At 39.3% G+C, this 12,292-nt stretch overlaps 1 protein-coding gene across 4 annotated transcripts in view; it reads right to left on the reverse strand.

Annotated features, from left to right (window-relative positions):
- The window catches only part of RBKS (ribokinase), a 105,651-nt gene that overhangs the window by 30,025 nt on the left and 63,334 nt on the right, over window positions 1-12,292 (reverse strand). For all 4 annotated transcript variants that reach the window (XM_043511634.1, XM_043511633.1, XM_038396240.2 and 1 more), the window contains one exon: window positions 5,583-5,674. In XM_043511634.1, coding sequence (XP_043367569.1) covers window positions 5,583-5,674 — 92 coding nt within the window. The remainder of the gene's footprint in view (window positions 1-5,582; window positions 5,675-12,292) is intronic.

The raw sequence follows: 12,292 nt of genomic DNA on the forward strand, positions 1-12,292 counted from the left end.
AATACAAGCTAAGCAAAGAAAGAACTGATAACCTTGCAAGATTTGTTTTGAGCATTTTGTTCATAAACCACATAGAAAGAACTGTCAGATGTAAAAAATATTTATTACTGAAGCAAACGAGTAAAAAGAACAGCTTGTGAAAACCCTTCTAGACAAACTAATGGTAGATGTTCCACTGATAGCATAACTTTGTTTGCTTCTTTCCAGCTCATACTTCCATAAGGAACAAGATATGCTGTTATACCATAGCCGGTATGCAGAAGCCTTAATATCTAAAGTGTTTAATGAATGACAGACATTAAGGTGTGAAATTATATTAGATACACACATGTTTGGGATATGATATCACGTGGTAAAGTTTGCAACTACACCTCACACCTCCATGCCTTTGATATTTTGTGAGGGAAGAGGCTGAAAGACTTCACAGTCAAGACTGCTGACCTATGAAAAGGTAAACAATAGAACATTCCTGACTCTATCACATGACTGTTCTCAGACAATCCTGAGATATGTTTTTTCTTTAGTTATGTAACAATATGAATTATAGTATGGCTCTTACCACTGAATGCTGGATGCCATAATCTAATTGGCTGTTTCATCATTTCTGCTGATACCATACTCCTATGTATACTGACATGAGGTTAATAGCTTCCTATTAATATACCTAGAAAACTTTAGCACCTGTAGACATATGTTGATAAGTACCAACATTAAGGAAATCTTGGCAAGTTGTGTCATAAATAGTTGAAAATATATATATATATATATTTTGTATTGTATATATATATATATATATATATATATATATATATATATATATATATATATATATACACAAAAACTTAATTTGGCTTTGAACATGTACCTCCGCAGATGTGTCCATGTTAAATAGAATATCCCGGAAACAGTTGAACTGGATCTCTGTACATCTGTTAATTGCTAAGAGAATTAACCTTACACACTAGAAAGACAAGGATACTCCATCTGCGAAGCAGTTTGTTACAGACATAGTAAAGGCAGCTTTATTAAAGTTATTAATTATTTGTATTATAGTAGCCCATAGAAACTCCAATCAAGGATCAGAGCCCCTGAAGGAGTGAAATACCAGCCATGGGATTTAGCCAGACAAAGGTCATTCAAGATTTAGTGAAAGCAGTTTCAGTGGAGTGGAGAGGGTGGAAACTGGCTTGAATGGGGTCAAGAATGGAGCTGGAAGATTGGAACTTAAGACAGCAATTGTAGGTGGCACATCCCATAAGCTTGGTGAGGAAGGGGAGAACAGAGATATGGCAGTAGATGGAGAGGCAGGTGGGGTCAAAACTGAGTTGAATGGAGGACAAGTAGTATGATTTTGAAAGAAAATGGATGACATACCTAAGATATATACAAGAAACAACAGGAGATTTGTAGGTTGCCAAAATGTGTACATCCAAGATGAGAAGAAAAATAAAGAAACATAATAGTTAAGGACTATGGGATAAAGAGTTTGTTTTCTATTCTCTCTTTAGTGGGATTCATACATATTAAACTGTTATTGCTATATTATAGGTGGAACTTGTAGTGACACCTATACTTAATGTTGCCAGATACTTCCCATTCTAAATTACTTATTTAAATTACTAAAAAGTTACTTATAACTTTGTCAAACTTTAACCATTTGGGCTGAAATTTTCCATGCCAGTGTCTACCTCACGTTGAATTTTTGGGGAAATTTCAGCTAAAATGGTTCAGCTGTTTCTGTAAACAAAGGCAAACAGTTTTTCCCTGTTATTATGATTATGATTATTATTTTTTAACAACAATTTCTTTGAGAATCTCTAGCATTTCAATGCCACATATCAAATGAGGAGGATAAAAAGAACTATCGAATAACTTTGCTGTTGTTGTCCTTTATGATCGAAGATAACATTGATGATGGTATTATCTCTTGTGAGTACAATTGTGGCTAAAAAGTCCAATTTGCGGGTGGCAGTCCTTTCCACATTGAGTGCATATGTAGTTCGATACCGAGGAAGGGATTACAGTCTATGCCGGTGGAATCTAATGCTGTTTACAACTCAGCCTTTGTGCCTCAAGAGCCATATGGTAATTAATCTCGAACTAACTCTATCACTGACTGCTGCTTGCCAGAGTGATCTGTCTGTTGCTGACAACTCCCAGCTGTCAACGTCAATGTTGCATTGCTTCAAGTTATGATTCAGTGTGTCCTTGAAGTGTTTCTTCTGGTCGCCTTGTGTGCAGTTACCCTCTCTAAGTTCACCATACAGCAACTGCTTTGGCATTCTGGTGTCATCTATCCTCAGTTCATGACCAGCCCAATGTAACTGCGATGTGATGAGCAATCCTCGTAGAGTGGCTGTGTTCCAGAATCTCGTTATTGCTAACTTTATCCTGCCATTTGATGTGGAGTATGGCACACAGATGTTGTAAATGGAACTTATCTAGAAGCTTGATGTGATGCCTGTAGTAGGTCCAGGTTTTGCACTCACACAACAAATTGGACAGCACAATCACTTTATAAACTCTTATTTCGGTTTGAAGCCTAATACAATGTTGCTGCCAGACTCTGCCTGATAGTCTGCCAAATGATGACATATGAATTGTTCACTGAATGAGGCAGAGGCCCTGTAAAAAAAACTAGTACATAATCTTGTCATTAGACTATATCACAATGCACATGCACATGAGGGTCAAACTAATATTGCACTGGCAACCTAAATTCAGGCATTTTCTAACTTTTGAGAACTCAATTTTGCAACATTAACATTCTTTTAACCTAGTTCTTTTGAATGTAACACAATATATGTGATACTATATATACCGTACAGAAAATAAAAAAAGAGAGAGAGAGAGAGAGAGAGAGAGAGATACTATGCTGGCACTGGCTGAAGTGGGATTTGCACTGAAGCTAAGCATTTCTCATTAGTGTTATCTTCAAACAGAGGTTTCAGAAAGGAACTATTGAGCCCCCTTTTTTTTTTATTACATCAGTGAAAATCTGTAGTAACTCCACTGAAGCCAACAGATTTATATTAATGTAACTGAGATAATTTGCACCACTGTCTCTCCCAATTACAACACGAAAGCTGTGAAATATGTAATTGGTATATATTGCCATTACATGACATTTTCGTACATGATTGATGGTCCTGGTAGAGATATATGTACATAAATCTACCTACCAAAATCCTCAAATGCATATATTACAGTGATTTGAAATTTAAGGAAGTCATAACAGGAAACTGAAAACATATGGAACATGAATATATAAAAATTGCTAAATAAAAACATACTGATATAAAATATCTTTTAAATTTCTGACATGAGAAAAACAAATGCTTCGACTGCTTCTGTTTTCTTAACAAAAGAAGAAAACTCTGACAGAAGCTCATCCCTGAAAAGACATTCTAACAATGACAAATCAGCATGCATGGATGGGATGAAGGAAGATATAGATGATTACTATACTTCTAGTAATGAAATGGATTTCATTGTAAAGTGCAAAAGGTTACTGTTATAAATATTAAGCTGCAAAGAAAACTATCTACCTGTAATTCTCATTCTCAGAAAGTGCTTTAACAGGGCGTCACTCTTGGGTCTGCGCTCCAGAACATCACAGGCAGGAACTTCCATAAAATTAGTATTTTAAAATGAATAAACCTCCTGACCAGCAAAAGTTTTGTGCCTATACTTGCTGAGGGGATAGTGTGATCTCTACTGTCTCCAACTGGTAGTTCTTTTTTTAAGCAAACAGTAGAAAGCAAAAATAATGCAAACTGAATTTCCAACTCTGCAGGTAATGTGCGTGAGCGAGTGGGGATCTATTATAATTATACACCTGTATTTCTTCTCAGAAAGGAAGTAATTTTCTTTTCTCCAAGTGGTGGTAATAATATATCCCTACTTTAGCAGACTAAAAATCTCAAGGGATGTCTCTGTGAAAGCTGAAGTTGTAGCAATAAATTGTAACATAGAGGATATGGCAACATTCATGTTGGAAGTAGCAGTGAGAAAAAATATCAGGGATAGAACAGTAATAAAGAAGTAAGTTTTTGTATTTAACAAGTAGGGGATAAAATCCCACAGCCAAACAAGTAAACAGTGACAACCAGGAAAAAAAAAACCCTGAAGTGAACTAGAGGAGTGGGAGAGTTTGGCTGCTTTCAGCTCCAAAATAGGTTCTGTAGCACAGTTAGGCAACGCTTGGATTAATGGCCTTAGGGAGAGCCAGGCAATAAAGCTTTCAGAAAACTCCAAGTGTCTACCCTGCAAATCGCCTGGAAAGGAATGATTAGAGGCTGGCTCTGAACGTTCTCTGTCATCTCATGTAGCTGAGTTGTGATGGCTGTTAGATTTGTCCGAGCCACAAGAGATGTCACTGCCAGTTGAGCTAGAAAATCAGCCCCGAGACTCTTGATGAGCCACAATGACTGACCTTGCAGGAAAGGGCTGACTACTTTGCAGATGTCGAAATGCTGTGGTGGGGGCTAAGTTAAATAGACCTGCATCAAAATGGGTACTGCTGACACAATTTTGATGCCCATTTGGGTCATTTAGAACTTGTCCACTGATGTCTTATGGGCCAACATGGGATTGGTTTTAGCAGAAATTTCAGAAGAGGCTGAGTCTTGATGTACAACCTTCAGCCAGGGACGTCGGGATGGTGATCCCACAGCAAGCTGAGTCATGGTTTCCCCTAAACCCTATGTCATGTTCACCAGGGATCTCTTACAATCATATTCAAGGTATGGCTTTTACTTGCTTGTTGCTCCTCACACGTCTGATAAATAAGGGAGAAAACCATAGCAACAGTAACAATAATATACAGCAGCAAATTCAAACAAGAGCCTTGTGGGACACTCAGGCCAGCTTGTTTCCTGTGACACATGCGATCATTTGTTTTTGGATAAATATTATCCTAACAATGGCAGAGAAAAGGGATGGGGAGAAGAGAGAAAATCTTGGAAATTGACAAACTGGAAAAACAGAGGGCTCCCCTGTTGTACACTGGCAGCAGCAGCCCATAAAAGTCCCTCTTCTATGTGCACTGAAAAGGTAACTAACAGGTAAGGACATACGGAGCTGCTTGTACCCTCTCAGCTGCAGCACACACACAAACACCATCTCTGGCAAGGCAGGTTAAGAGCATCACAATGCTATATCTAATGACATTCCCATTACTCACACAGAGGGAAGACAAGGCTGGGAGTGAGGATCTATTTTAATATGTACCATTTAGAGCAAAACACATTTTAAGAGAGTGTTTCATTTATGGATCTTGTGTTCACTCATCCACTCCCCTCTTGGTAACCCACCTTATGGCCAAGAAGAGCTGGCCTCAATTCTCTTGGGAGCCTATTAATTCTACTTCAAGTGCTTTCTAGAAGGGTTATTCAACAGCGAAGCGAAGTATTCCTCCTTCCTCACTGGACTTGGGGCCAAGCCTGCTGCCTCCCCAGTGTTTGAGAGAGAAGTCTCAGGAACATGGCTTGATTCCCCCTATGATGTACTGCTGGAGACGGAGTCCCTTTTAAGTTTCCCTGTCCACGTCACTGTTCTCTAACATGACAGCTGGCCATTACCTCACTTTCGTTGCAACAGAAGATGTCAGCATGGGTGTAAAATTGTGGATCTAGTTCAGCATGAGCTGGAGCAGGATTAAATAAGGTCTTCACTGCAACAGAATGGAAAAAGTTGTCTAAATCAATGGCATTTTTGCATAATACATTTACAAACCACTGCCTGGAACCCCAAACTCCCTACTGGGGCTAATACATTTCAGCTCCTCGTCTTCTCCCCACAGATATACAAACTATAAAGGGAAAACTTGTTTTATGAAAGGAGACTCAAGGAGCTTGGCTTGTTTAGTCTAAGCAAAAGAAGGTTGAGGGGAGATATGATTGCTCTCTATAAATATATCAGAGGGATAAATACCGGAGAGGGAGAGGAATTATTTAAGCTCAGTACCAATGTGGACACAAGAACAAATGGATATAAACTGGTCATAGGGAAGTTTAGACTTGAAATTAGACGAAGGTTTCTAACCATCAGAGGATTGAAGTTTTGGAATAGCCTTCCAAGGCAAGCACTGGGGGCAAAAGACCTATCTGGCTTTAAGATTAAACTTGATAAGTTTATGGAGGAGATGGTATGATGGGATAATATGATTTTGGCAATTAATTGATCTTTAAATATTCATGGTAAATAGGCCCAATGGCCTGTGATGGGATGTTAGATGGGGTGGGATCTGAGTTACTACAGAGAATTCTTTCCTGGGTATCTGGCTGGTGAACCTTGCCCATATACTCAGGGTTCAGCTGATCGCCATATTTGGGGTCGAGAAGGAATTTTCCTTCAGGGCAGATTGGAAGAGGCCCTGGGGGTTTTTCGCCTTCCTCTGTAACATGGAGCACGGGTCACTTGCTGGAGGATTCTCTGCACCTTGAAGTCTTTAAACCATGATTTGAGGACATCAGTGGCTCAGACATAGGTGGGAGGTTTATCGCAGGACTGAGTGGGCGAGATTCTGTGGCCTGCATTGTGCAGGAGGTCAGACTAGATGATCATCATAGTCCCTTCTGACCTTAATATCTATGAATCTACTCACAGACACACAAACCCCAGAAAAACCCTGTTTTTTTTCATTTTACAAAGTATTTAACCATTTTCTTAATTGTATTACAGAAAAATATATAAACCCTCCAAATTGACATTCATTCATCTGCTGTTAGGGGAAAATGAGAGGAGAGCATTAGGCAAGATTCAAGCTGTATTCAAAAGATTTTTTAACCAAAAAAAATAATCTAAATGTAGATATCTAATATAAATCATTTCCATTTGTGGAGTGTCTTCCCTCTGAATATTTACTAACATGAGCTTTACTAACTTTGATTTAGCCTCAGAACTTCCTGTGAGGAAGGTGAGCATTGTAATCTTCATTTTACACATGAGGAAACTGGGACACAGAGTGACAAAGGCTTTGTCTAGACTACAATTTTAAAGTGTTAGGCGGCATTAGCTAACGTTTCAATGCTAATATAGCTGGTGGAGATGATATCTTGGTTAAAACCTGTCGAAGTGTGTTAGCTAATACCTCTTAACAACTTGCCTTTAAACTTACTCTAGACAAAGCCTCAGGCCTTGTCTACAGTAGAATAGGTTTGCCATATCAATTGAGTGTAAGTGACTACCCAATGTAACACATAAATCTATGGATTCCTTGTTCTGCCAATCTCCTGGTTAATACATCTGTTCCTTAGCTATAAGATCATCCCTTCTTCCATATGAAACATAACCCCTTAGATTAGAAATTTTACTTATATTCAGTGACAAAAGTTTTCAAACTTGCAAGTCTGACTCTTAAATCTATCTTTAGGCACCTGAGCATAAACAGCCTGAATTTCAGACACGCCAGCACTTATGAATCCCATTTATTTGAACAGAAATTTCAGGTGATGAGAAACTTCAGTAATATGAATAAATATGAATGTAGAAGCTGAACTTTAGACACTCAAGATTTGAAAAGTTAGGCCCGTGACTACTTTTCAATTTCACAATTCCTCTTTATCTTCTTATCATTTGGAAACGCTGTTGCAGACAAAACAACTACATTACAAGAATGATACTGAAGTTGCAAAATCAAACACTCAGAAGTTAGGAAATGCTAGAAGTAGCCTTGTCTGTGCAGCCTTAATTCAGCCTCCTTGTGCATCTGATTTATGTTACAGTCTAATTATATTATTACATCACATTTTTTTCATAGTTGTTCTTAACTTTGAGTGCTTGTCTTTGCCACCTTAATAATGTTCTGTCGACACCGATTTTGTTTGTAATTTCCTAGTATTTTTTTAAAAAGCAAAATGAAAACAGAAATGCCATCATATTGAGATACTCACATAGATCATCAGCAGGACTGGAACTTCTAGATCCATTGCACAGACCTCTGCCATTTGAGCTAACAGAGTAACTAATAAAAGTAATAGTTTGTTATCCTTTATGTGGACCAGCACTAAAGGGGGATGGAACCCTTTGCCAGTGGATTTCACAGATATTCGCAGATAGCAGAGGAATGTAAGACTCAGGAATCTGGGGTGCCATTCCAGGCTCTGGAGGGAGTGCGTCTAGTGGGCACAGACTCTTCTGCCCATTCCCTGCAAGCTTAACCCCTTATCCCCAGTCCTGTCTCTTCTCCATCCCCACCCCATTTCAGTCTTGTTCTCCTTACCTAGCTGGAGTTAGTCTCCATTCTGCAGCCTTTTCATCCCTGTCCTAGACTCTTTGTCCACTCATTTCTAGTCTCAACCCTGTGAACTTCCTGTCCTAATCTTTCTCCCACCACTCCCAATCTTCACAACCTCCCTGTGTGCTCGGTCCCAGGGTGCTTGCCCAGCCCTGGCCTGGAGCAACCAGGAACAGGAATTATAAGGAAAGTCTTGCAAACCCCCAGCTGAATACATTTCCATCGATAGAGAACTGCATCACAATTCTCTTCCAACACAGCATTAATGGGCCTGATATTAACAACTTCCATTTTATATTGTCCATCATCTCCAAGGCACTTTGGGATCCTCACAAACTTTTCAAACGTAGGAAGAACTGCACTCCCCACTGAAATGGAGCCATCTCTGAGAAGGGACATGGCAGCAGTTTAAAAGCACATAGCAACATTAGACAGCAGTTAAAAGGAAGAATACAGTATTCAAGTCAAACTTCCAGGGGAATTTATGCACACTTAATATAGTTCCTCAAGACAGGAGTCTAACTAGGACAGATCAGAGGCACCCTTGCTCTTGTACAAACTGTCATGGAATCTTTAACGACCAGAGACATTGGGAAAACCAATCTTTTCCATATGTACTCTGCAAAACCAATATAAGTGAGATTCACTGAATGGAAAAATAGGGCTCCTAGGACTCCATCCATCCTCACCCCCTTTTTCTTATTCCTTTTAATTCAAAAACAAAAACAAAAAAGCACCAAATTCAAAACAGAGATTTGAGGCATCTGGATGTGCATCTGTTAAACAAAAATAGTCTAGTGTCCTTCCTAACATATAGTATTGCATTATACATGAGGGTGCTGCAGGCTAAACCACGGGAAACAACTGACAGTCAGGATGGGTTTAAGATTCCACAGTGTTACAAAGCAAAACATTTACTTAGATTTGACCGTTCAGAGCATTTGCCAATGTGCAGTATATTATCTTTGGCAGAGCTGGAAAGGTTTGACTGCACAACGATTCCATACTGAAGGCTCAGAACAGTATCAGTCCTAAGGCTGCTCCTGTCTCTTGCTGACACATTGTACTGCCTAATGTTGCTAAGGCTATGTCTACACTGTGTACCTTACAGCGGCACAGCTGTGCCGCTACCACCGTGCCACTGTAAGGTACACAGTGTAGCTGCTCTTTATCAGCAGGACAGAGCTCTTATGCTGACAAACAAACAAACAAACAAAAAAAACAACCCACCCACAATGAGGGGCGGTAGTTTTGTTGGCAGGAGAGCGACTCCTGCTGACAAAGGGCTGTCCACATTGGTGCTTTTCATTGGTAAAACTTTTGTCAGTCTTGGTGTGTGTGTTTTTCACATCCCTGACAGACAAAAGTTTTACTGATGAGAGTGCAGAGTAGACATAGGCATAGTCTTTGCTGGCCCATTCAACGTGTTGTTTTTTCACACTTCCATTTAATAGTGAAACACTCCATTTCTCCTTTGTCAGAGACTCATCTCTTAGCCTAAGGAGCTACAGAGAAGTAAAATGATTTGATCAGCATCACACATTGAGTCAGTGGCAGAGTTGACACCATAACCCAGGAGTTCTGACTTCAAGTCCACTGTTTTAACCGCTACACTAAATTACTTTGACCATTTGGATAAAGTGCAGTCAGTAAAGGCCTTAAAAAAATCCCCTTCTCTCATGTATTCCAGGTATTCCCTAAATAACTGAGGTCTTCCAAGGATAACAGAATTATCTGAAAAATAAAATTTATCTGCAGAAAAAAATGGAAAAAAGCTAAAGTTTACATTAGCCTAAAAGAAACATTCCCGCACTCCCACATTTATCATTATTAAAATATTTAAGAGGATAAATTTTGGGGACTGCCTATTCAGATTGCCCCATGCCTATCCTGTCATGACAATACAGCTGGTGACTGGCATGCTAAAAAGCTGTTGCTGTATAATTGATGAAATTATGCATGTTGGTTCTGGTCTGTATATATTTATTTCAAAGCAAAGGAACCTGTTTGACAGAAACATTATAAATAATTACAATTATAAAACTGTCAAGGCTTAAATTCAAGGTCTCAGAGAAAACTTCCCATGCTAGTTTTGTCCTTTTGTATTTGGTAAAATGGATTTTTTTCTACTCTATGAGCTTTTGTTTTGTTTTGTTTTTTAATGGAGAACAAGCAGCATGGCTCTGGCTTCTTAACTTGTCATCCATGATGTCAGCACATTATTGGGAATGGTGTTTGGCAGTTAACTGGTACTCAGTTTTCTAGCTGGCTCTACAACACCGAGAGGGTAATGTGTAATTAGCAGCCACTATTTAATTTCCCAAATATACTGATTTAGAAACCAGAAACACATTCCCCATTAGATTTCACATTTTTAAGATAGGTTAAATTTTGAGAATAAGGTATTTCAGAGGGCCCCTTTGAAAATATTTTGCAGTCACACAACATGAGGTTTTTCTGTTGGGAGAATGTCCTATGCGTGCTCTAGTGGCATATAGGGAGTTGTTTCAAAGTTGTCTCAGAGCAGCAACCAAAATGGGCTGAGAAGATAGGCTTCCATGGATGGAAATGTATCCAAGTTAAGAAACTGTAGGGGATCTTGTTGGACTACCAAAACAGAGATGTTAAACTGCAATTTGGAAAGCATTTGGGTCTCACAAAAGTTTTCTGATTGATAAACCAAATGTAGAGGTGGAAAGGAGTTGCAAACAAACTCATGTAATTCATATTTGTATCAAAATAATTTTGAATTCATTATACTATTATGTGGATTTTTGTTCCAATGTGCACAATCCTATTAATGATATCCATAAACACTTATAACAATTGAAGTTTCAGGGCCAGATTCTCCCATCTTGCACTTTACACAGTTGTTTAAGCAGTGCAAATTATATACAAAATGTGTTTAAAATGCCACTAAATCTGATTTCTCTCTTCACTTACACCTATGATAACATTTTAAACCCACTTTGCACTGGTATAGATGACCTCAAGAGGTACAAGGCAGTGGAGAATCAAGTCCTCAAATCTTTCTAAACCAGGGGTTCTCAAACTTCATTGCACTGTGATCTCCTTCTGACAACAAAAATTACTACACAATCCTGGGAGGGGGGACCAAAGCTGGAGCCCTGCTGCCCTGCAGGGGGGCCCAAAGGCAAAACCCAAACCCCACCCCCTGAGCAGGGGGGCCAAAGCCAAAGGGCTTCAGCCCCATGCAGGGGGCCTGTAACCTGAGCCTTGCGACCCAGAGCTGAAGCCCTCAGGCTTCAGTTTTGGCCCCAGGTGGCAGGGCTTGGGCTTCAGCTTCCGCTCCGAGCCCCAGCAAGTCTAACGCCACCCTGGGCAACCCTGTTAAAAAGGACTCGCGACCCACTTTGGGGTCCCGATCCACAGTCTGAGAACCTCTGTTCTAAACTTGAAGGTAACATGATTTGGTAGCAAGAAGCTGGGGCTAGGAGCAAGGAAATCCTGAATTCTAATCCCAGCTCTGTCACTGACTGCTGTGTGCCTTTAGCCAAGTCATTTACTGTAACCTTTCAGGCTCAGTTCTCCAGTGGGTAAAATGAGAACAAAATTTTGAATCTTCCATGGCCTAATGGCCACAATCGTTTAACCTTTCACCCAGTATTGTTTAAATCACTGTGGTGGATAAGCTTGAGTAGTTGAAAGTGCTACAAACAAACAAAACATCACACCAATACTGAAACTCCATTCTCTAGGAAAAGAATAACAGATTTTACCCATACGCTTCTTCAGTATAGAAATCCACTGTCACAACATAATCTGCACTGAAAGGCACAGTAATGATTAGATATAAATTCCTGCCTGTGACATTATCCATTCTATGGCAACATGCCAAATACACTGAATACACATGGAATTGTTGCTAAATCAGTAAATTATCAGAGACTTTATGGAATTTTATTATTTTTAATAGTCGTATATAGCACCACAGGTATGAATGGTGCTGTACTGGAAGAATAGAGACATAAGCCTAATTCTGAATTTAGTACATACATTTTATATAAACGTAGTTCCATTTACTTTAACTGA

This window comes from Dermochelys coriacea, chromosome 3 (assembly GCF_009764565.3).
Source record: "Dermochelys coriacea isolate rDerCor1 chromosome 3, rDerCor1.pri.v4, whole genome shotgun sequence".
Classification (NCBI taxonomy): Eukaryota; Metazoa; Chordata; order Testudines; family Dermochelyidae; genus Dermochelys; species Dermochelys coriacea.